Below are 26497 nucleotides of genomic sequence, written 5' to 3'. Positions count from 1 at the left end.
CACAGAGTTACCCAGTCAATACTAGATGCTGCTTTTATTCTCAGAGAAAACATACAGTATGAGGCATTTGTTTTATGATGTTCATGGCATCTGTAATCCAGTGACAGTATTTCTGCTGGGGATTAGTTTAGTTATTGATTTTATTTAGGAACAGGCCATTCTGGCCCAAATAGCTGCCCAGCAGCAGCCCACCTATTTAGCCCTAGCTTAATCATAGGACAATTTACAATGACCAATTAATCTCCTAAACCTACAGCTACTAACTGGTATGTCTTTGGACAGTGGGAGGAAACTGCAACACCCAGAGAAAACGCACACACTTCACAGGAAGGACGCATGAACTTCTTACAGACGACTCTGGAATTGAACTCTGAACGCCAACACCCAGAGCTGTAATAGCATCGCACTAACCACTATGCTACCATGGTGCCTACAGTCCCGCAAGAGATGCAGAGGAGATGAGGAATGGCGATGGTGGACTGGAAGACAGAATGATCACTGCGCCCGCCCTGTCAATGTCCAACGGCTTCGATGCTTAGACCGGTTCTGTCCGTTATAGGATCAATGTACTGACTCAGCTGAACACAGAACAGAGAACAGTACAGCACAATACAGGCCCTTCAGCCTATGATGCGCTAATCCAGGATGCTGCCTGCTTTGGAGGTCAGACAAGACAGTGTTGTTTTCTCTGGAACATCAGGGGCTGAAGAGAGACCTGATGCAAGTTTATAAAATTGAACCTCACTACTTTTTGTTTTAAAACAGATGCAGCACAGAAACCATTCAATTCGGATGTATCACAGGTTGGTATGGCAACTGAAATACCCAAGAGCAGAGTTGAGGACACAGCCTAGTACATTAAATAAACCAGCCTCCCCTTCACGGACTCAGGCTATATTTCCCACTGGCCAGGAAAAGCAGTCAGCACAATCAAGGGCCATTTTCACCCTATCATTCTCTCTTCTTCTTCCTCCCATTGGGAGGGAGAAAGCACATACCACCAGGCTCAAGGACAGCTTCTATCACACTGTTATAAGGCTCCTGATTAGACCTGTTGTATAATAAGATGGACCTTCCACACACAATCTGCCTTATCATAGCCCTTGCATCTTATTGTCTGCTAGCACTGTACTTTCTCTGTAACTGTAACACTATTGCCTCTGGAGATCAAGTCATGGGTGCACTTATAGTGGAGGTTGACAGGTTCTTGATTAGTAAGGGTGTCAAAACATGTGAAGAGAATGGTTTTGAAAGGGAAAATAAATCAACCGTGATGGAATGGCAGAGCTGACCCGTAGGGTCAAATGGCCCAATTTGCTCATATGTCTCATATTCTGTTATTGCTTTTCCCCCTGTATTTCCTGTGATGAAATAGTCCATATAGATGGCATGCAAACCAAAGCTTCTTACAGTAACTTGGTACATGTGACAATAATAAACCAATGGAAGTAAATCTTTGAAGTTCTTTGTCCAACTCCACGGAACTTCAGCTGAAATCCAGAGAGGAAGAAGGCGGCAATAGACAGCAAGAGGCTAGGAAACCATAGACACAGATCTGAGCTTATCTGCCTCAACTCTTATTTTTACACAAACTCAGAATGACGAGCATTTGAACACCAGAATTTTTGTGGATGAAGCCCAATTATTCATGTGCTGATGATCAGGAGGGCAATGAAGAGAAACTTGGGGAAGATTCAAGAATAATATTCCAGAGGATTTGGATAAATAATGGAAAAGGGAACAACAGGAATTGAAAGGATTTCTGAATGAACAATGAAATGATTCACACTACGTTATTTTTTTCCTTCTGTTTTACTCTCTTTTTGCACTGCTTATTTAATTTATTTATGCGAGGGGTGATTGATAAGTTCATGGCCTAAGGTAGAAGGAGTCAATTTTAGAAAACCTAAACAACAGGCATTTTGCAGATGCTGGAAATTCAAGCAACACACATAAGAGTTGCTGGTGAACGCAGCAGGCCAGGCAGCATCTCTAGGAAGAGGTACAGTCAGGATGAAGGGTCTCGGCCTGAAACGTCGACTGCACCTCTTCCTAGAGATGCTGCCTGGCCTGCTGCGTTCACCAGCAACTTTTATGTGTGTTGTTTAGAAAACCTAGCACCTTTATTTTTCAATATAGTCCCCTCTTACATTTACACACTTAGTCCAGCGGTCGTGGAGCACAAGGATCTTGGACCTCCAGAAAGTGTCCACAGCAGGGGTGATTGATAAATTCGTGACCTAAGGTAGAAGGAGATGAGTTATACGGCTCTCGTTACAGCACATGCAGGTCAACTCTTTGAGTGATTATGCAGAGTGTCTGAAGTTAATAATTCATCTCCTTCTACCTTAGGCCACAAACTTATCAATCACCCCTGATGAGTTATTAACTTCAGACTCTCTGCATAGTCACTCAAAGAATTGAACTGCATGTGCTGTAACGAGAGCTGTATAACTCATCTTTTACCTTAGGCCACAAATCTATCATTCACACAAGCTGTGGACACTTTCTGGAGGTCCAAGATCTGTATGTTCCACAACCACTGGACTAAGTGTTTAAATGTAGGAGGGGACTATGTTGAAAATGTGCTAGGTTTTCTAAAATTGACAGTTTCTACCCTAGGCCACGAACTTATCAATCACTGTGTGTGTGTGTATTTCTTATTGTAATTTGTAGTCTTTTTTTATTATGTATTGCTATGTACTGTGCTGCAAAACAATCTATTTCACAACATATGATTATTTTGTTGCAGGGCTGTGTGAAAAGACAAGGTGAGTGTAAATTGATCAGATAGCTCTCTCAACGTCTGGTTGAGCCAAGAGATGTTCAAGGGTCACTTTCTGCGGTGTTAATCTTTACTTGCCCTCTCTGCAGTATAACTAGAGAGCTGCATTTATGTGAGTGCTACGTTCAGTGATCTGCCTGAACGCGGGGGAATCATTACAAACTGGCAGTCACCCACACTCAACAGGGTGAAGAGACAGTGTTCTACAAAAATCACTGATACCAATTCAAGCCCAGATGACATCCAAGTGACCTCAGTCATCCACAGGACAACTACAAGAACTGCTGTGACCTCTACCCTAATGTTCTGGAAACCGGACTCTAATCGGAGGAAACCGGCTGCATCTTTGAGTATCGTGAGCAATTTTGGGCCCCTTACTTTACTCTTTTAAATTTTATTTTAGCGATGCATCTTGGAGTAGGCCCTTCTGGTTTCTCAAACCACACTGCCCCAGAATCCCCACAACCTGAATTAACCCTGACCTAATCATGGGACAATTTACAATGACTAATTAACATATTTGACATGTCATTGTACTGTGGGAGGTAGCATAGCACCTGGGGAAAACCCATGCATTCCATGGGGAGAACATACAGACACTCTTTACAGAACAATGCTGGAATTGAACTAACTCCAGGATGCCCTGTGCTGTAATAGTGCCACGCTAACTGCTACACTGCTGTGGTGCTCTAAGAAAGGATGTGTTGATGTGCTGGCATTGGACAGGATCCAGAGAAAGTTCTCGAGAATAATTCTGGGAATGAAAGGGTTAACATATGAGGAGCATTTGATGGCTCTGGGCCAATACTCACTGGAGTTTAGAAGAATGAGGGAGAGGCGGGGAGATCTCAATGACACGTATGGAATATTGAAAGGCCTAGATAGAGTACACGTGGAAAGGATGTTTTCTATGATGGGCAAGTCTAGGACCAAAGGGCACAGCCTCTAAATAGAAGGATGAGTATTTAGAAAAGAGACTAAGAGGCGTTTCTTTTTCAAGATGGTGGTGAAACTGTGGCATTCATTGCAACAGATGGCTGTGGAGGCCAAGTCATTTGTTGTATTTAATGCAGAGTTTGATAGATTCTTGATTAGTATGGGTGCCAATGGTTATGAGGAAAAGGCAGGTGAATGAGTTGAGGGATTAAAAAAAAAAATCAGCCATGATGGTATGGTGGACTTGATGGGCCAAATGGCCTAATTCTGCTCTGATGTCTTATGTTGTTATCACCCTTAAGTTTTTCCATTAAAACAGAACAGTAAAATTTCTATAAAATCCAGCTGTTTGCAAATAACCTGATCAATTAAACAAATTAATTTGCAGTATATATTCTATCTTCAGCAATAAAGAGTTCTGTCATGGTTGGCAGTATATTTCCGCAAAGGCTGTACTCACAACTTGTTCTGTGACATGGTCAGGTCACAGATATCCTCCTCCTGTGACAAGAGATAATTTCACCATCCTTCAAAAGAAGTGCATGAAGTGTTGTTTCTCTCTCCACAGAGGCAACCTGACCTCTGAGTGCTTCCAGTGTTCTCTGTTCTTATTGAGGAGATTTGGAATGTTATCAAAGATTCCAACCGATTTCTATGGACGTACTGTGCAGGGAATTCTGACTGTTGCATCACCATTTGGTGTACAGGATTAGAAAAAGCTGCAGAGGGTTGTAAGCTCAGGCAGCTCCATCGTGGGCACCAGCCTCCCCACCGTCAAGGACATCATCAAAAGGCGATACCTCAAAAAGGCAGCATCCATCATTAAGTACCTCCATCACCCAGGAGCTGCCCTCTTCTCATCACTACATCGGGGAAGAGGTATAGGAGCTTGAAGAAACACAACTCAACGTTTTAGGAATACCTTCTACCACATGCCATCCGATTTCCGAATGGACAATGAACCCATGAACATTACATCACTATTTTTGCTCTCACTTGCATTAGTTATTCAATTTTTTAAATCATATTTCTTATTGTAATTTATAGTATTTTTAATATATTGCACTGTTGTGCTGCCTCAAAGCAACACATTTCAAGACATGTCAATGATATTAAACCTGATTCTGATTCTGCTCCACAATACCGACTTTGAATAGCAAAATGCCGGCACTTATTGTCTGTTGGTTGGCTTATGAGAATTTGTGTTGGTAAAGCCTACACCTTTGAGAGTGGATGGTAGTGATTATCGTTCATTTTATTTCTGAGGACCCATCTAAAAGAAGGGATCTAGTATTCTTTCTCCATGTTTTATCGAAGATGGAATATTGAACAGTAAGGGAAGTTCATGCTTTTGCAATTCGAAGAATCAGGGAAATCTTCCCATCCAGAGAGGAAACGGGGAAATTCGCCTACCTTCTGCCTTTGTGTAGATGGAGAGGCTTCCATTGACGAGTCCGGCAAACAGGCACCGAAACCCATAGACCAGGCTCACCACCGTTGACTTGTCAGGAGCAAAAAAATGCTGAAGACGCACTTTCTTTGACGCTTGGTTGCTCTTGTACACGGAGATGCTGCAGAATACAAACAGGATGGAATGCTCTCACATGGGTATAGCCCAATTCCACCTCATGGTATCTTACTGCCTAGGGAAACGCCTTACTACAATTTTACTCAGCATCATTCATGTAGACAGATCTCACAATATAAAATGGACCACATAAAACTGGCTGCTTGTTTTACAGAATGCTAAATCTGATTCTGATTTCTAACTAAGTGTGGCCAGACCACACTTGGAGTACTGGGAGCATTTTTGGGCCCCTCATCTCAGAAAAGATGTACTGGTATTGGAGATGGCCCAAAGGAAGATCACGACAATGATTCCAGGAATGAAAGGATCAATGTATGAGGAGGGTTAAATAGCTCTTGGCCTGTAATTGCAAGAGTTTAGAAGATTGGGGGGGGGGGGAATCTCATTGAAACTTATTGAATATTGAAAGGCCAAAATAGGGTGGATGTGGAGAGGATGTTTCCTATAGTACAGCAGTCTAGGACCAGAGGGCACAGCCTCAGAATAGAGGGATATCCCTTTCTAACAGATGTTGAGAAAGAATTTCTTTAGCCAGAAAATGGTGAGTCTGTCAAATTCATGCCAGATGTCAAGTCAATGGGTACAGTTAGAGTAGAAGTTGATAGGTTCTTGATTAGTGTCGGTGTCAAAGATTAGTACGGGGAGAAGGAAGGTGAATAGGGTTGACAAGGATAGTAAATCAGCCATGATTGAATGGTGGAGCAGACTCAATGGGCTGAATGGCCTAATTCTGCCTCTATGTCTTATGGTCTTTATTTGAACAAGATCAAAGGAAATAAAAATCAGAAAACTGGATTGGTAAAATTCATCATCAGTCACTCTACACAAAGCCAATCCCTACCCCATTCTGTTAATATGGGCCTGCCTTCAATGTGACTTGCCCTTCAGCTAAACTTTCCTCTGCCTTATTCACTGATCATCTCTTCAGAACTACAGCAACAAGGTCAATCAAAGCAGAATAACTGAGAAAAATTAGACTTGCCTTGGGGTAAATGTCAGAAAAGATCACAGTTTAACATAAGGAAAAAGGAAATTGCCTTCAAACTCACAAGAGAACATAAGCCATCAACTTTTTGCTGTTGATGTTTCTGTAGCAGGCAGGAATGGGAAAATGAGGGGAGGGAAGGAAAAGGAATGGGGAGGACAGTAGTGGTGGGAAAGGGTAGGGGAGTTGGGGAGGAAGAGAGGAGGAGGGGAAGGGGAGGTGGGGAGGTGAGGGAGTGGAGATGGGGCAGAGGGGATGAGGGGAGTGGGGATGAGGGGAGTGGGGATGAGGGGAGGGGAGTGGGGATGAGGGGAGGGGAGTGGGGATGAGGGGAGGGGAGGGGGATGAGGGGAGGGGAGGGGGATGAGGGGAGGGGTGACGGGGGGGTCGGACTGATGGGGGGAGGGTTAATGAGGGGGCGGAGGTGTGGAAGAGGAGTGGGAAGGTGAGGGGGAGAAACAAGCATGCGGCAGTGTAAATTGGAGAAGAGGTAGTGCTTCACCCTGCCCTACAGTCTATCTAAGTATGCTTCTACGGCTGCTGTTGGGTGAGGAAGGAGGGGCAGAGCTACACTGATGACAGGTTTGACCAGGTTAGGATTTGCTTAAGTGGCTTATGTTGGAGTAACAGTCAACCAGTGAACAGTAGGTCCCTGCAAACAACTGTGAGAATGACACCGTGGATAAAAATTACCCTTCAAATCATCTCCAAAAGCAAATTGTTTGTTACGATTTGGGATATGAAAAATTAAAACACTTTACAAATCCTTGAAAGGAAATAGAAAAATAATACAGAATTAATAGAAAAAAATTGGAAGTTTATAGAGTCCTGAGGGGCATAGATAGGAGAGATGGTCATAAACTTTTTCCAAGGATAAGGCAGTGTAAATGTAGAGGACACAGGTTTAAGGTGAGAGGGGAAAGATTTAAAGGGGATCTGAGGGGCAACCCTTTCACCCAGAGGGTGGTGAGTATTTGGAATGAGCTACATTAAAGATTAGCTTTGTTTGTCATATGTACATCAAAACATAGAGTGAAATGCATCATTTGTGTTAAATCATATCAGTGTGGATTGTACATAAGTGTTGCATGCTTCTGACGTCAACATAGCATGCCCACAACTTACTAATTCTAACCCATACATCTCTAGAATGTAGGAGGAAACCCACACAGTCACGGCAAGAACGTAAAGATTCCTTACAGGTGGTGGTGGGAACTGAACTCCGATATTCCGATTGCTGGTGTTGTAAAGCAATGTGTTAACTGCTTTGCTACCATGCTGCCAGAGTGAGCTGCTAAAGGAAGTGTTAGAGATCACTATAATTATAACATGTAAGAGATATTTGGACATGCACAGGGATATGAATGGTTTGGATGGATATGGGTCAAATGCTCAAAGATTACTGCAGGATATTGAGATTTGGCTGGTAATTTTTCAATATCTCACAAATTGAAAACAACCTTTGGTTTAGAGCTCAGTGCTACATGAAAACAATGAAAAAGTGATTAAACAAAAGTGAAAAAAATGCCTTTGATTATAACATTTGTAACTACGAGGAAGAGTTTATGTCATTGTGACACTGGAAATAATCTGCAAGTTTCACATCTTCAGACTAAACTTAGGCGAAGATCTTTGGGTGAGATGTGAAGGATCAGGTCAAAACAAATCTGTAGTGTTCAAGGCCAGTTTGTACAGAAATTGAAGGTTACTGAAGGAGAAGAACGATTTTGTAATTAACAAGTAATTAGCATTCGTTCCACAGAACTCCAGGCTGAATCCACTTCAAAAAATTTATTTATTTAAATATATAGGTCTGCACCACCCAGCAGCCCACCTAGCCTAATCATAGGACAATTTACAACGACTCACTAACATTGTTCATGGACTGTGGGAAAAAAACAGAGCACCTGGAAGAAGCCCATTCGGTCACAGGGGAAATGTACAAATTCCTTACAGCTGGCACCAGAATTGAACTCTGATCTCTGGAGCACCTCTTGCTCTAACAGTGTTGTGCTAACCGCTACACTACTGAGTGCGAACAGATTCACCATTTGATTAATCTAAAGCATTGTCAATGATCCCTCCCATGCCTCCTACCATCAGGCAGGAGGTACCATAGTATTAGCATAAAAACTGTTAGGATAGGAAACAGCTTCTTCCCCCAGGCTGTAAATCTACTGAACTACCTGCCACTACTCGGGTCTCATCACATATGAAGCGCCAGTAGCAATATACTAGTTACTTTTTACTCTGAACTGGCAACGGAAGCTGCCCAGAATGGCTGGAAGACCAAGATTTTCCCTGTAGAAGCGGGATGCAGGAGATTCGTTGCTACATCTACGACCACTCTATTGAGGAAGATGGGGGTGAGGGGTCACTCCCTCCAACAAGCCATCAAGTCCTTGTCAATTGCAGCAGAAGAAAGCAGCAACTGGATTTGGATTAAAAGGAAAGACAACAACTGGGCTGCAAGATGAAGACAGGAGGGTATGGAACTGAGGGGGGTGTATCTGGGACACCAGGTAGCACCGTTGAGCCCTCTGGAGATGTCGTGGACTTATCAACGAAATATCAAAGAAGGAGGGTGCCCACCTGATGACCCCGATGACGTACCTACCCTCCCCCTTTGTCACCACTCCAAACCCACTGCCAACATCGAGAGTGCCAACTTATCACTAATTTACTAGTGGCAATATTACTTATTGTGTTATGTGCGTGAGCTATATGTAGTCCGTTGTGCACCTTGGTTCAGATAAGCACTGTTGCTTTTGGTGGTATACATGTGAATGGTTGAACAATAATAAACTGAACTTGAACTTTTGAAATTTAGTCCGCCTTGTTTAACAGCAAAGAAGAAGAAATCTCTAGTAAGAAGGAGTGCAGCCTTCTCACCTGCCTTCCTCTGTGCCAAGACAGATGGTTGGGCTTTCAGTGGTCTTTGTATTCGTACCCTTGGGATCTCCAGGTTTGTCCTCCTCTGGTACATATGCCATGGCCAGTATACGAGACTCAACATTGAAACACTCGATGACCTTCGGGTTGGAGTTGTGAAGAGCAATGATGGTGATCTGCCCCATTTGATTGGTGCAGCTTCCGATCTGTTCAGTGAAAAGAGAGAGAGTCACTGGTCAATGTGACTGCCTTCACCAAGCTCTTGAATCACACACATGCCCTTAAACATCAACAAAAACGGTATAAAGTTTATACTACAGAATAAGGTGGGGCAGAGGAAAGACTGATTACATATCCCATAGAACATAGAACACAACAGCACAGTATGATGTTATGCTGACCTTTTATAGAGGCTGATACATGCTCAAGGAGATCTGGTTTTTTTTGAGAGAATGCTGTAATGGTCTTTTGGAGGTCACCTGATGTGATTTTCCCGCCGATGTGAGGTCAGGTGATGACATGTGCCCCGTGACTATATAAGGGTCGACTCAGGTGACGCAGTAGGTTTTTAAGTTTGTAGATTTCCAGGTAGAACGTGCTGTGCCTCCGTTTCAGTTGCATTTGTTTTTGTGACGCAGTTTCATTTTTAAAACAGTTGTGCGTTCTGTTGAAAGATTCCATATTATTTGGACTGGAAATTTGTGGCTGGATGTGACAATTTACTCAATTCCAACAGTTGAAGGGAGAGTGAAGAATTTATCGAAGGATCGAGAGAAGTCGGCATCGTCTGGCAGTTTAATAAAGCATCGACCTTATTGAGTCTTCATTGGAGGAATACCTGCATCAAGATAACTCTTGCCAGAAAGAGCAAGGTGCTCTCTCTCTCTAAAGGAATTTAAGGTCAGTTGATTTAAACTGTTTATTTTTGGCATCATGAATCCTGTGGACAGAACCGGCAGTAAAGTTGCGTGTGTGAAGAAATCCTTCTCCAGAGAAGTCTCTCCCAATTGAATGTGTAAAACTGTTGGACTTTCGAAGTTATCGCTTTAAGAACTATATCTGACTGTATCGTTTTAAGAACTGTTTTCGCATTTAACGCTTTAAGAACCAGAGCCGAGTGGAGTTGGTGCACGGCTGCATATCTGTTAACTTCCGGTTAAAGTTTTCCTTTGTTTTTTCCCTTATCATTTATACGTGTTTAATAAATGTTTGGTTGTTTTTATATAACCTGTCTCGATTGATATTCATTGTTGCCGTTTACGTAACAAGGCATAGAGTCATAGAACACACAGCACAGGAACAGAACCTTTGGCCCACCTGGTCTGTGCTGAACCATTAATCTGTCCAGTCCTATTGATTTGCACCTGGACCATAGCCCTCCATAGCTCTCTCATCCATGCATCAGTAGTGGGAAAGTTATTGGAAGGGTATTCTAAGGGTCTGGATATATAAATATTTGGTTAGACAGAAATTGATTAAGGATAGTCAATATGGTTTTGTGTATGTTAAATCATGCCTTATAGAGCTTTTCAAGAAAGTTACCAGTAAAGTTGTTGAAGATGAGGTAGTGGACGTTGTCTACGTGGATTTTAGCAAATTCCTCATGGGAGGTAGGTGAAGAAGATTCAGTCACTTGACTGATGAGGTATTGTATTAGACATCGGCTTTGCGAACGAAACTAAGGAGTGGTTGCAGAGGGTTGCCTCTCTGACTGGAGGCCTGTGACTAATAGTGTGCCACAGGGATTGGTGCTGGATCCATTGTTGTTTGTTGTCTGTATCTACGATCTGAATGATCATGTGGTTAACTGGATCAGCAACATTAGTCCCATCATACTCCACCTTTCGCTTCCTGACTTTGTACGTAGGCTTAACAATATCTTTCTCCATAACCACTCCACTAGCTGTGCTGGCTCACTGGCCTCCATTCCCCTGAACCTCCAGTTTACTACAACTTCTGGCTTCTCACCCTTCCACTTAAGAACACTGTGGACTTGATCAGAGATGCCCCTGAACCTGGCTCCTCGGAGGCAATAAACCATTCGGGAATCTCATTCTCGTCCACAGAATCTCCTTTCTGTTCTCCTAACCAATGAATCCACTATTACTTCAGCTCGCCTCTTCTCCACCCTTTTTTTTTGAGCTACAGATCCAGACTCAGAGGCAGAGACCTTCCTGTTGTGGCTTCTCACTGGCAGGTTGTCTCTCCCAATAGTATCTGAATGATGTTATTATTGAGGTGAACGGCCACAGGAGTACTCTGCACTGATTACCTTTTCCCTAACCCTCTCTGGACAATCAACCAGCTACCTGCCTCCAGCAACTTAGCGGTGACTAGCTCCCTATAATTCCTATCCGTCACGTCCTCATTTTCCTGTATGATCCGAAGCTCATCAAGCTGCAGCTCCAGTTTCTTAACATGGTCTCTAAGGAGCTGCAGCACAGTGCACTTTGTGCCGATGTAGTTATCTGCAAGACTAGAGGTCTCGCAAAATTCCTGCATCTCCCAGAAATACATACCACTAACTCTGCACCCATTCTGAATGCACTAGCTACATACTAACAGAAAAAACTCGCTGGAAACTTGTTTAGAGCCTACGTCTGTTCTCGCCCAAGCCTGTTGAGCCAAAGCTGGACCATTCTAACACTGCTGCACTCCAACAATGACTGCTCAGCTTACACCTCCTTTGTTTTTATTGGCACAAATAATGACTCACTCCCAAAGAGACTCGCAGTTTTCAAATAACTCCCACCCTGCAAGATGTTCCTCTCTCACTCGCTACTTCAGTGACTGACTGTTTTAACCTATTCTAAAATCAGTCTAACCATCCCCTCTACATAGCCCTCTATTTTTCTTTCATCCATGTGCCTATTTAAGAATTCCTTAAATGCCCCTAATATATCTGCAGCTACCTCCAACTCTAACAGCACATTCCACGCACCCATGACTCTCTGTGTAAAGAACCTACCTCTGATATTCCCCTATACTTTCCTCCAATCACATTAAAATTATGCGTCACCATATTAATCTTTTTCGCACTGAGAAAATATCTCTGGCTATCCACTCTACCTATGCTTCCAATCAGCTTGCATCACCTCTCATCCTCCTTTGCTCCAAAGAGAAAAGCCCAAGCTCATTCAACCTTGCTTCATAAGACATGCTCTCCAATCCAGGCAGCATCCTGGTAAATCTCCTTTGCACCCTCTTTAAAGCTTCAACACCCTTCCTTTAATAAGGTGAGCAGAACTGACTACAATATTCCAAATGTAAATATAGAGTTCTCGGGCCTCAGTTAACTGCGTTATCTGTCATTCAAGTGCAATTTGAAATACTCAACAAATTTCAGCTTTAATGCAAAAGGTTTATAAAGACTGGTCTCATCTGATAAATGCAATTGAAAAAAAAATCCTTGTTAATTTTTAACTGAGAAACATTAAAGCTATTTGAAATTAAGTACAACTATTGATGTAATGGCAATTTTTGGTACACATAAAATATTTTGTTGTCCTATATGCATGTGCAATGTAGGGCAAAATATTGCAATTAACTGGAAAATCAATGAGAAATTTGAAACTAAAAGCTGATTATAAATCCATGTTGTAAGGCAGATACATTAGGGACATTTAAGAGACTCTTAGATAGCCACATGGATGAAAAAAGATGAAGGGCTGATGTGGGAGAGAAGGGTTATATTGATCTTGGAATAGGTGAAAGGGTCAGCACAACATTGTAGGCTGAATGGCCTATACTGTGCTGTAATGTTTTATGCAAGTTAATTAGCTGGCATGAGCTTTCTGGAACCATCAAGCAGATCAACACAGTCAAAATCAGATGAGGAAAATTGTAATGAAGCAGTGCGCTGCCTTTAAGAGGAGTTAATTTGAATGCTAAATACCATAAGCCACAAGCCACAAGCCATAGAAGCAGAATTAGACCATTCGGCCTATTTAGTTGGCTCTGTTATTCAATCCTTGCTGATATTTCTCATCTCTGTTCTTCCACCTTCTCCCCATAACCCTTAACTCTGAACCAGGTACAATAGAGCTCTCGTGAATCCACACAGAAGTGAGACACCACATCAAACCTCCACATTGAAACTCTACACTCAGGAGAAGGTGGACACATTATAACATAACATCATATGTGAGCATTTTAAACAAGCTTCACTCGTCCACAGCAGACTGACTTTGTTTATTTTATTTGGAGATACAGTGCTGAACAGGCCCTTTCAGCACAACAAGCCACATCACCCAGCAATCCACCGATTTATCCCTGGCCTAATCACAGGACCGATTAACCTACTATTCAGTATGTTTTTGGAATGTGGGAGGAAAGAACAACATCCGGAGCAAACTCATAAGTTCATGGGGAAAACGAACAAACTCCTTACAGATGGTACTGGAATTGAACTTTGAACTCCGAGCTGTAATAGCGTTGCACAAACCGCTGCACTACTGTGGCGCCGAACTTACCCACAGATACCCGTGTTCCATGGAGAATGAGTCTGGTGCATCTGGTGTACTGCAGCACTCTGGGTTGTGAACAGCGCATTCCACCTGGATAAACACACATTTTAACGTTGAGCATTTTGTTATTCAAGATTGTTTAATGCCACTTCCAGTAAACAAGTGTAAAAGAGAACGAAAAGATTATTACTCTGGATCTGACGCAGCACAAGTAGAAACACACTAAAATAAAGAACAAATTAATAATAATTAAAAAGACAATAAATATAAATACACAAGATAGCTTGTATACATAGATTGGTAATGCTCGCCACAGGAGTGCCTGTACATAAAGTGATTGACAGGAAATGATAAAGTAGTGGTGGTGGAGTTTGTCAAGGTGTGGGTTAGTGGGTGGAGATGTTGATCAACGTTACTGCTTAAAATAACTGTTTTTCAGTATGGTATCCTGGTGTGATTGCTACGTAGCCTCCTCCCTCATGGCAGTGGGACAAATAGTTCATGAGCAGGATGGGTGGGATCCTTTATGATATTACTGGCTTTTTCCCCACACCTTTCTGTATATTTGTCCTTGATGTGTTGGGCAGTTTATATGTGATATTGCTTGAAGCCGTCAGGCTTTGAGACTAACAGAGGTTGTTACATGTTTACAGGAGGATAATTTATGGCAGTATACTAATGTCGTGCAGGTAGAAACATCAATGATGGTGGACTAATGTTGGCTTTATCCAGCCTTTTTGGGTGCAAGATGAACACTTAGGTCCTGAGTTCCATAAGACTATGAGACACAGGAGCAGAATTAGGTCATTCAGCCAACCAGTCTGTTCTGCCGTTCCATCATGGCTGATTTATTATCCCTCTCAACCCCATTCTCCTGCCTTCTTACTGTAACCTTTGATGCCCTGACTAATCGAGAACCGATCAAGCTCACTTTAACTATACCCAATGACTTGGCCTCTACAGATGTCTGTCACAATGAATTCCACAGATTGACTACCCTCTGGCTAAAGAAATTTATCCTCATCTCTGTTCTAAATGGACGTCCCTCTATCCTGAGGCTCTGCCCTCTGGTCCTAGATACCCATTACAGAAAACACCCTTTCCACATTCACATTATCTAGGCCTTTCAATGATCAACTGGTTTCAATGAGAATACGCTCACCTCATCCTTCTAAATTTGAGTGATTACAGGCTTACAGCCATCAAACACTCTTCATATGTTAACCCATTCAATCCTGAGATCATAGAAAACATAGAAAAAACAAAGAAAACCTGCAGCACCATACAAGCCCTTTGGTCCACAAAGATGTGCTGAACATGTCCTTACCTTAAAAATTACTTAGGGTTACCCACAGCCCTCTCCTTTTCTAAGCTCCATGTACTTATCAAGGAGACTCTTAAAAGACCCTTTCGTATCAGCCTCCACCACCGTTGCCGGCAGCCCATTCCATGCACTCACCACTCTCTGCGTAAATACTTAACCCTGACATCTCCTCTGTACCTACTTCTGAGCACCTTAAAACTGTGCCCTCTTGTGCTAGCCATTTCAGCCCTGGGAAAAAGCCTCTGACTATCCAAACGATCAATGCCTCTCATCATCTTATACATCTCTATCAGGTTACCTCTCATCCTCTGCCGCTCCAAGGAGAAAAGGCCGAGTTCACTCAACCTATTCTCATAAGGCATGCTCCCCAATCCAAGCAACATTCTTGTAAATCTCTCTGCACCTTTTCTATGGTTTCCACATCCTTCCTGTAGTGAGGTGACCAGAACTGAGCCCAGTACTTCAAGTGGGGTCTGACCAGGGACTTATATAGCTGCAACATTACCTCTCGGGTCCTAAACGCAATCCCACAATTGATGAAGGCCAATGCACCATGTGCCTTCTTAATCACAGAGTCAACCTGCGCAGCAGCTTTGAGTGTTCTACGGACTTGAACCCCAAGATCCCTCTGATCTTCCACACTGCCAGGAGTCCTACCATTAATACTATATTCTGCCATCATATTTGACCTACCAAAATGAACCACCTCACACTCATCTGGGTTGAACTCCATCTGCCATTTCTCAGCTCAGTTTTGCATCCTATCAATGTCTCGCTGTAACCTCTGGCAGCCCTGCACAATGTCCACAACACCCCTAACCTTTTGGTCATCAGCAAATTTACTAACCCATCCCTCCAATTCTTCATCCAGATCATTTAGAAAAATCATGAAAAGTAGGGGTCCCAGAACAGATCCAAGGCACACAACTCTGGTCACCGGCCTCCATGCAGAATATGACCCGTCTACAACCACTCTTTGCCTTTTGTGGGCAAGCCAATTCTGGATCCACAAAGCAATGTCCCCTTGGATCCCATGCCACTTTATTTTTTCAATAAGCCTTGCATGGGGTACCTTATAAATGCCTTCCTGAAATCCATATATACTACATCTACTGCGCTACCTCCATCAATGTGTTTACACACATCCTCAAAAAATTCAATCAGGCTTGTAAGGCATGACCTGCCTTTGACAAAGCCATGCTGACTATTCCTAATCATAATGATGCCTCTCCAAATGTTCATAAATCTTGCCTCTCAGGACCTTCTCCATCAACTTCCCAACCACTGAAGTAGGACTCACTGGTCTATAATTTCCTGGGCTATCTCTACTCCCTTTCTTGAATAAGGGAACAACATCCGCAACCCTCCAATCCACCAGAACCTCTCCCATCCCCATTGATGATGCAAAGATCATTGCCAGAGGCTCAGCAATTTCCTCCCTCGCCTCCCAGAGTAGCCTGGGGTACAACCCACCCGGTCCCAGTGACTTATCCAACTTGATGTTTTCCAAAAGCTCCAGTACATCCTCCTTCTTAATATCTATATGCTCAAGCTTTTCAGTCCGCTGTAAGTCATCCCTACAATCGCCAAGATCCTTTTCCGTAGTGAATACTGAAGCAAGGTACTCATTAATTATCTCTGCTATCTCCTCCAGTTCCATACACACTTTTCCACTGTCACACTTGATTGGTCCTATTCTCTCACAACTTATCCTCTTGCTCTTCACATACTTGTAGAATGCCTTGGTGTTTTCCTTAATCCTGTCCGCCAAGGCCTTCTCATGGCCCCATCTGGCTCTCCTAATTTCATTCTTAAGCTCTTTCCTGCTAGCCTTATAATCTTCTAGATCATTCTCATAAACCCCCTTTGGACCCTCTCCAATGCCAGCATATCTGAAACTGCTCACTATACTCCAAGTGTGGTTTGATCAATGCCTTATAAAACCCCAGCTCTTATATTCTAGTCCTTCCGTAAATTAATGCTGACATTGCATTTGCCTTCCTTACCAGCAACTCAACCTGAAAGTTAACCTTTAGGGAATCCTGCATGAGCACTCCCAAGTCCCTTTGTCCTTTCCCAAGGAAAGGCAGGTCAGTGAGGGAATCTAAAAATGTAAACACGAGGAATTTTGCAGATGCTGGAAACTCAAGCAACACACATCAATATACATCAAAGTTGCTGGTGAACGCAGCAGGCCAAGCAGCATCTGTAGGAAGAGGTGCAGTCGACGTTTCAGGCCGAGACCCTTCGTCAGGACTAACTGAAGGAAGAGTGAGTAAGGGATTTGAAAGTTGGAGGGGGAGGGGGAGATCCAAAATGATAGGAGAAGACAGGAGGGGGAGGGATAGAGCCGCAGCATCTCTAAGAAGAGGTAAAGTCGACGTTTCGGGCCTCTTCCTAGAGGTGCTACCTGACTTGCTGCATTCACCAGCAACTTTGATGTGTGTTCAGTGAGGGAATTTTCACTTCCATGCTGATCTGTTTGTTCTCAGCCTCCTCCATGGCCAGGGTGAGGCCAAATGTAAACTTGAGGAACTACACCTCTAATCCCCTTGGGGTGGTCTACAATCCAACAAGATGAACATTGGGGTTTCCACTGTCAGGTAACCAGCCCCTCTGGTGCATTGTTTCTCCCCATCCTCTCTCCTTCTGATCCTCCCCTGGGAATCCCGTCTGTCACCTTTCCCTGATGGGTCTCCAGCTCCCCATTACCCATTTTTGTCCCCTCACCCTCCTATCCATTACACACTCAGTGGCCATTTTATACACATGTACACCTGCTTGTTAATGCAATATCTAATTAGCCAATTATGTGGCAGCAACTCAGTGCCTATTAATATGCAGACATGGTCAAGAGGTTCAGTTGTTGTTCAGACCAAACATCAGAATGGGGAAGAAATGTGGTCTAAGTGACATTGATCATGGAATGATTGTTGGTGCCAGATGGGATGGTTTAAATATCTCAGAAACTGCTGATCTCCTGGGATTTTCACACCCGACAGCCTCCAGAGAGAAAAGTATTAAACCGAATAAAAAGCATTCAGTGAATGGCAGCTCTGTGGGTGAAAATGTCTTGTTAATGAGGGAGGTCAGAGGAGAATGGCCAGATTGGTTCAAGCTGACAAGAAGGCAGTAACTCAGATAACCACACATTACAATAATGGTGTGCAGAAGAGCATCTCCGAACACATACCGCCTTGAACTTTGAAGTGGATGGGCTACAGCAGAAGACCCCACTGGGTTACACTCTTGCAGACACTTTATTAGGTACACTCTTATAAAGTGGCCACTGAGTTTAGATCACACACGGTTTTCTCTGTCATCTTACACCCCTCCTCAGCCCACCAGTCACCTCGCACTCCTGTCTCGCCCCTTCCTGTCCTCTCTCACTGACAATACCCAACATGTCTGCAGTGCCCAACACCCAGTGACAATGCAGATCATAGCCTAAAACTTGTGTGTCCCATTCCACTGTGCGGGACATGCTGGGCCTATGCTTGGGAGAATTATAGAGCAGTGGGGTTTATTTGATTTACCCACCAGGCACTACACCTGTTCTGGAGGCACAGGAAACAACAGACACTGGAATCTGGAGCAACATACAACTCAAGGAGTTGGGCAGCATTGGTGGAGGGAACTGGAACAGTGAACATTTTAAATCGAGACCCTTCATTTGGTCTGATCAAATCCTCCAGGGAGTTTCTAATGACTTGAAACATTAACTTTCTATTTAAATATTTAGAGATATAGCTGGAACAGACCCTTCCAGCCTAACAAGCCACACCGCCTGCAACTCACCTATTTAACTCTAGCTAATCACAGGACAATTCACAATGATCAATTAACCTACTAACCGGTATACCTTTGGATTGTGGGAGGAAACATGGGGAGGAGGTACAAATTCCTTACAGATTGCATTGGAAATGAAGTCTGAACTCTGTCACGCCGAGCTATAATAGTGTTGTGCTAATTGCTATGCAACTGTGGCGCTCAAGGCCTAGTATCTTTGATATATTAAATAAAAGTTATGGTTCACAGGTGGAGAGTCTGATAAAGAACAAACACTCTGAACTTTAATCGCTCACCTTGAACTCCTGAAGCTTTGACATTGTCACAGGCATGTGCCTGATGAGAAGGGGGTGCTTCTGCCGTTTGACCTCCTTGCCGTCATCCTCTGCACAGAGCCAGCCCAACTGATTTTCTTCAGCTATTCCAGGAATGTGAAAAAGGACAGAATAAAACAGAAAGCTGGCTCCTGCCATTTTCCCACCTTCTGAAATCCATTTGTAACAGAACCTGTCTACACCTTTCACTGCCTCGGTAAAGCAGCCAGCAAACTCAATGACCCCACCCATCCGGGACATTCAGTTTTCTCCCCTCTCCCACTGGGCAGAAGATACAAAATCCAATCTCAAGGGCAACTTCAATCTCATTGTTAATTGCCTCTTGAATGGACCTTTTGTATGATAAAATGGACTTATCTTTCCAGGTCATCCCGGACAGCCTCAATGTTGATGAGATCGGGGCTCTGCAGAGGCAATATCGTCTAAAACCATATAAAAAAAAATCTAGGGTGCATAAGACATTTGCACAGTAGCATTTGTATTTTTAATGGGACATTCTGCTAATGGGACACTGAGTTCACTATGAACGCTTAGCATTAGATAGCCAGGCCTTACCAAGGGCCAGTTTGGCCATCTGTAAACTGCTCGTCCAGGAGAGTTTATTTGCTGGAGTGAATGTGTTGAACACTGCCGTGAAGAATGAGAGTTTCCCATACCTGTAAAATAACATTTGGGCACTTAAATCTGTTCATCACTTAACTCTGTTGAACACTGGCTATGGTCATTTTTAGCAGCAGCATTGGCAGCTGTAGCATTGAGACATGCATCAGACATTACCTGAGCCACTAGAGATCTTGCAGATGCTGGAAATATTGAGCAACACACACAAAATGCTAGAGGAACTAAGGTGTTGCTTTACCACCCTGTGTCTGGCCTCACGTGGCAGAAGAGGAAGCTGTCTCATAGTCTCCAGCTAGATGGCATCAATATCAATTTATCCAACTTCACCCCTGTTTTCCTTTACCCCTCCTTTTATTTTTCCACATTCCTCAACCCTTTTCTTTCTCCTCCATCATGAGCTGCACATCACCTCCCATTCTCCCATGGTCTACTGTCCTCTTCTATCAGATTCCTTCTTCAGCCCTTTATTTCTTCCTCCTGTTAACTTCCAACTTCCTACTTCATCCATCTCTTCCACCCATCCATCCTCCCCCAGCCCCCACTCACCTGATCTAACTCATTATCTACCAGCATCCTCTCCCCCAACCTTCTGAATCTGGCTGGTGCCCCTTCTTTTCCAGTCCTGACAAAGGGCTTGAAACGTCGACTATTAGTCCTCTCCTTTGATGCTATCTGACCTACTGAGTTCCTCCAGCATTTTGTGAGTCCCAGACATCATTTGCATGTGATGTCCAACTGGTTAAGTATATTATAGGTGGGCGCCATGAAAATGCTTACATCTTTGAAAACTGAGCCAATGCAGCCTCCTGCAAGCTGGGCACTTTGATTTTATTGTGATTTGGGGTAGATAGACTCCCAATTTTTTTCCTTTCCTTTTCAAACAATCAGTGAGAACTGCCATGCAGAACATGCACAATTTAGCACGCAAATGCTTTCAAACACCTGCCCTCCATGGATTGTCATGTAGAAGGTTTCTTTTTAATAGTGACCAAACTTTCAAAGTGAAGATTTAATAAATCAATATCAGACTTTGACCTGGATCATGTGACGCCTTCAAGTCCTTTAAGCATTGTTAATCCTTTAGCCTAATCACTTCACTGAATGCTTTGTGCTGTTACAGAGTCTGCCAGAGCTCGCTCATTCTCATGCAGTATAACAGAAATAAGGATTGAGGTTCAAAATAAACATACATCGCCTTTGAAGAGCTTAAAGCTTCACAGGATTTGTGCCCCAGGGCTCCCAGCCGATGGCGCTGGATTTCCTCACTTACGATAAAGTAAAGATAAAGTAAAATGAAGATTTCCTCACTTACGATGGAAAAAGAAAATAAACCACATATATCTGAGTCACAAAGAGAGTCATCGAGATATACAACACAGAAACAAGCCATTCGTCCCAACTTGCCCTGCTGGCCAACTCACCAAAGAGCATATCCACAAAGAGGGCTGCCATAGGAAAGCAGCAATCCTCATTATCCAGGCCATGCTCATTTCTCACTTCTACCGTCAGGAAGAAAGTACAGGAGCTTTAGTTCCCACACCACCAGGTTCAGGAGCAGTTATTATCCTCCAGTCACCAGGCTCCTGAACCAGCATGATAACGTTACTCACTACAACAATGAACTGATCACTGTAGAGAACCTATGGATTCGCTGTCAAGGACTCTATAACTCATGTTCTCAGTATGATTTACTTTCTTATTTATTATTATTGTTATTAGTGCTTTTTGTATCTGCACAGTGGTTGCTCGTCAGTCTTTGTTTATGCATAGTTTTTCATTGATTCTGTTGTACTTCTTTGTTCTACTGTGAATGCCTGCAAGAGAATGAATCTCAGGGTAGTACATGGTGTCTGGTTCCTTAAGATTGTCATGGCTGGAGAAGGGGGAGGTAGTGGGGATAAGCTCACACTACCTATCAAATGCTCCCAACGGTGTGTGTCTTCAATAGCCTCTGACAACCACGTCCAGCTCTTGGCTTTCATGTGGGGCTTAGCTACCAAGCCTGGTGGAACCATTTCTACTGAGAGGAGAAGGGGTAAAAGTGGGTTACTGGCACCTTAAAATCTGTCACTTCGGGCAGATGGGGCTCATCAGCCATGGTTGGCAACCTATTTAGGAAAAGGAAAATTCTAACCTCCAATCTCCACTGCCTTACAGCTATACCCACTCATACTGAAGGCTTCGGGAGCATACCCTGAAGAAAATTCTGGAGTTGGTCTCCCTCAGGCAGTCCTATGTTAAGTTCAAAGCTGACTAGCAACTCCTGCAACGCCACTGGTGCTAAACAGTATGGGTCTCTGCCATTCCTTTGGATTCGTCAGCTGCAAGAAGAGGGGGAGTCTGCTGCATGGGCAACAGTTTGCTTTCCATATCGTACTGGCCTGGCTTCATACTGGCTTGCAAGGCCGTCCTAACATAGAGATGCAACAGGTCAGGTGTCAGGTCTCTCAGTGGGAGAGCATTTTGGAGATAGTGATCAGAATTCTATCTCCTTTACCATAGCATTGGAGAGGGATAGGAACAGACAAGTTAGGAAACCATTTAATTGGAGTAAGGGGAAATATGAAGCTATCAGGCAGGAACTTGGAAGCATAAATTGGGAACAGATGTTCTCTGGGAAATATACAGTAGAAATGTGGCAAATGTTCAGGGGATATTTGTGTGGCATTCTGCATAGGTATGTTCCAATGAGACAGGAAAGGATGGTAGGGTACAGGAACCATGGTGTACAAAGGCTGTAATAAATCTAGTCAAGAAGAAAAAAAACTTATGAAAGGTTCAGACAGCTAGGTAATGATAGAGATCTAGAAGATTATAAGGCTAGCAGGAAGAAGCTTAAGAATGAAATTAGGAAAGGCAGAAGGGGACATGAGAAGGCCTTGGCGAGCAGGATTAAGGAAAACCCCAAGGCATTCTACAAGTATATGAAGAGCAAGAGGATAAGATGTGAAAGAATAGGACCTATCAAGTGTGACAGTGGAAAAGTGTGTATGGAAATGGAGGAGATAGCAGAGTACTTAATGAATACTTAATGGCAAAGGACCTTGGCAATTGTAGGGATGACTTACAGCAGACTAAAAAGCTTGAGCATATAGACATGAAGAAAGAGGATATGCTGGAGCTTTTGGAAAGCATCAAGTTGTATATGTCATCGGGACTGGACAATATATACCCCGGGCTACTGTAGGGAGGCAAGGGAGAAGATTGCTGAGCCTCTGGCAATGATCTTTGCATCATCAATGGAGATGGGAGAAGTTCCAGAGGATTGGAGGGTTGCAGATGTTGTTCCCTTATTCAAGAAAGGGAGTAGAGATAGCCCAGTCTTACTTCAGTGGTTGGTAAGATGATGGAGAAGATCCCAAGAGGCAGGATTTATGAACATTTAGAGAGGCATAATATGATTAGGAATAGTCACCATGGCTTTGTCAAAGACAGGTTGTGCCTTACAAGCCTGATTTGAATTTTTTGAGGATGTGACTAAACACATTGATGAAGATAGAGCAGTAGATGTAGTGTATATGGATTTCAGCAAGGCATTTGGTAAAGTATCCCATGCAAAGCTTATTGAGAAAGTAAGGAGGCATGGGATCCAAGGGGACCTTGCTTTGTGGATTCAGAATTGGCCTGCCCACAGAAAGCAAAGAGTGGTGGAAACTATAGAAAGGATGCAGGGGAGATTTACAAGGATGTTGCCTGGATTGGGGAGCATGCCATATGAGAATAGGTTGAGTGAACTTGGCCTTTTCTCCTTGGAGTGATGGAGGATGAGCAGTGAACTGCTAGAGGTATATAAGATGATGAGAGGCATTGATCATGTGGATTGTCAGAGGCTTTTTCCCAGGGCTGAAATGGCTAACACGAGAGGACGCAGTTATAAGTTGCTTGGAAGTAGGTACAGGGGAGATGATAAGTTTTTTTATGCAAAGGGTGGGAACTGCTTGGAATGGGCTGCTGGTGACAGTGGTAGAGGCAGATACAATAGGGTCTTTTGAATGACTCCTGGATAGGTACATCAACCTTAGAAAAATAAAGGGCCATGTGTAACCCTAGGTAATTTCTAAAGTAAGTACATGTTCGGTACAGCATTGGGGGCCGAAGGGCCTGCATTGTGTTGTAGGTTTTCTATGTATTAACATCTATGGTTGACCTCAACCAACGGAGGAGCCCAATATACTGACATATATGTACTTTGATAATAAATTTACTTTGAACTTCAAATTTTGACCAAGATGTCTATCCATACTAACCGTATAAGTGTGCATTTGGCTCACCATCCCTCCAGAACTTTCCTGAACGCATTCCTGTCCAAATGGTGTTTAAAAGGTGTTATTGTGCCTGCTTCAACTTCTTCCCCGGCAGCTCATTCCATACGCTGACTACTCTGGGTGAAGAAGCTGTCTCTCAGATCCCCTTTTACCTCAAACCAACATCCTCTAGTGTTAGTTAGACTTCCCTACCCATGGAAAAACTCTGTGACTATCTACCCATCTATGCCTCTTGTGATTTTATAAAATCTGAGGTCACCCCTAAGCCTCTTACGTTCCAGCAAGAACAATCCCAGCCTGTCCAATAAATGCTTAATAATAAAGCTCTCCAGAGCAGACAACATTCTGGTGAATCTCTCCTGCACTTTCTCCCTAGCCCTATCACATCCTTTCCATAGTGTGGCGACCAGAACTGCATATTATACTTCAGATGTGACTGAACCGATGTCCTGTATAACTGCAACATGATGTCCCAACTCTTACACTCTGTACCCATGCCTACAAAGGCAAGCAAGCTAAACACCTTGTTCATCACCCTCTCTGTCTGTCACCATTAGCACATGTGCACCCCAAGGCCGTGAGCTTAGCCACCTGCTCTACTTACTTTATACTTATGACTATAAGGACAAGTACAGCTCAAATAAAATATTTAAGTTTATTGCCATTGTCTGGATCAAAGGTGGTGACAAATGAGCATATCTTGTAAGAGGGAGATTGAAAATCTGACTGAGTGGTACCACAACAACAACTTCTCACTTAATGTCAGCAAGACCAAGGAGCTGATTATTGACTGCAGAAGGAAACCAGAGATGCATGAGCCAGTCCTCATCGGAGGATCAGAGGTGGAGAGAGTCGGCAACTTTATATTCCTCAGTGTTATCATTTCAGAGGATTTGTCCTCAGTCTAGCATGCACATAAGTGATATTACCAAGAAAGCATTCCTCAGAAATTTGCAAGGATTCGGCATGTCATCTAAAACTTTGACAGACTTCACGCTCAGTGGAGAGTATATCAACTGGTTGCATCATGGCTGGTAAAGAAACACCAAAGCCCTCCAACAGAAAAGCCTACAAAAAGTAGTGGATATAGCCCACTCCATCACGGGTAAAGCCGTCCCACCACTGAGCACATCTACATGGAGTACTGTCGCAGGAAAGCAGCATCCATCATCAAGGACCCCCACCTTCCAGGCCATGCTCATTCTTGCTACTGGACCCACAACACCAAGTTCAACAACAGTTCATATCCTTCAACCATTAGAATCTTGAACCAGAGGGAATAACTTCACTCAGCTTCACTCACCCCATCACTGAACTCATCTCCTGTTCTTGCTAGTTATTGCTTATTCCCTTATTGTTAATTCTTTATTTTAATTTTTCTTTCTGTATTTGCAGTTTGTTGTCTTCTGCACATTGGTTATTTGTCCGTCTTGTTGGGTGTGGTCTTTCACTGATTCTTCTATATTCTTTCCAGCACCTGCAGATTTCCACGTGTTTGCGTCTTTTATATTCTGTTGTATTTATTTTTTGTTTTATTGAGATACAGCGCAGAATAAGCTCTTCTGTCCTTCAAGCCATGATGCCTGCCAATCCCTCAATTTTTCAATCCTAGCCTAATCACAGGACAATTTACAATGACCAATTAACCTACCAACAGGAATGTCTTTGGACTATGGGAGGAAACCCACGTGGTCACGGGGAGAAATTATGAACTCCTTTGAGGCAATGGCTGGAATTGAACCCGGGTCACTAGTACAGTAAAGCGTTGTGCCAACCACTACACTACCACACTGTTTGTTTGCTCTGAATGCCCACACGAAAATGAATTGCAGGGTTGTATATGGTGACAGATATGTACCTTGATAATAAATTTACTTTGAACTTTGTGCCACATCTTCAGGGAGTTATGAACTTGCACTATTACTGTACATGTATATCAAACACTGATCTGGATTAAGTTCAACTGGCCACAGCTCTTCCCAACTTTCTGATAGAACTATGTCCTTTTATATGCTTAGGAACTATTCTCACCAGCCTTCATGTCATCTGTAAACATACTAATCAGACGTAGATGTTCTCAACCAAGCAATTACAGTATGTAGATGATAAACAACAATTGTCAATGCACCACTCCCTGGAATACATCACTGGTTACACATTTCCAGTCTAGAAACAATTCATCCACTACTCTCCGTCACCTATCACCACACCAGTTTTAGATCCAGTTTATCAACACATGATGGATCCTGAATGCCTTAACTTTGGACCACACACACAGGTGGGACCTTGTCAAAAGTCTTGCGGAAGTCCAGGTTATACCACCTCTACTACCTTGCCTTCAATAACCTCCTCAAAAGACTTAATCAAACTTATGGGACAGGATTTCCCATGCACAAAACCATACTGATTCTCCCAATCAATCCTTGCCATGATTATAAATCCTATCATGAAGAAAGCTTTCCAATAGTTTCCCCACAACTGATGTAAGGCTCTCCAGCCTGTAGTTTCCTG

General features: G+C 43.2%; 1 protein-coding gene and 1 long non-coding RNA gene across 10 annotated transcripts in view; one reads left to right on the top strand and one right to left on the bottom strand.

Annotated features, from left to right (window-relative positions):
- Positions 1–26497, bottom strand: part of arhgef10 (Rho guanine nucleotide exchange factor (GEF) 10) — a 235908-nt gene that overhangs the window by 36267 nt on the left and 173144 nt on the right. For 6 of the 9 annotated variants that reach the window (XM_063038799.1, XM_063038823.1, XM_063038819.1 and 3 more), the window contains 6 exons: positions 20912–20986; positions 19656–19756; positions 19062–19183; positions 13659–13742; positions 9187–9392; positions 5135–5292 (listed from right to left, as the gene is read on the bottom strand). In XM_063038799.1, coding sequence (XP_062894869.1) covers positions 5135–5292; positions 9187–9392; positions 13659–13742; positions 19062–19183; positions 19656–19756; positions 20912–20986 — 746 coding nt within the window. The remainder of the gene's footprint in view (positions 1–5134; positions 5293–9186; positions 9393–13658; positions 13743–19061; positions 19184–19655; positions 19757–20911; positions 20987–26497) is intronic. The other 3 variants (XM_063038839.1, XM_063038845.1, XM_063038854.1) reach the window with 1 other exon arrangement.
- Positions 2619–26497, top strand: part of LOC134341129 (uncharacterized) — a 56171-nt gene continuing 32292 nt past the window's right edge. Inside the window, exon 1 of the long non-coding RNA XR_010016712.1 lies at positions 2619–3140. This is a non-coding gene — a long non-coding RNA (uncharacterized LOC134341129). The remainder of the gene's footprint in view (positions 3141–26497) is intronic.

Source organism: Mobula hypostoma, chromosome 2 (assembly GCF_963921235.1).
Source record: "Mobula hypostoma chromosome 2, sMobHyp1.1, whole genome shotgun sequence".
Lineage (NCBI taxonomy): Eukaryota > Metazoa > Chordata > Chondrichthyes > Myliobatiformes > Myliobatidae > Mobula > Mobula hypostoma.
This window is presented reverse-complemented; position numbering and strand designations above follow the sequence as displayed.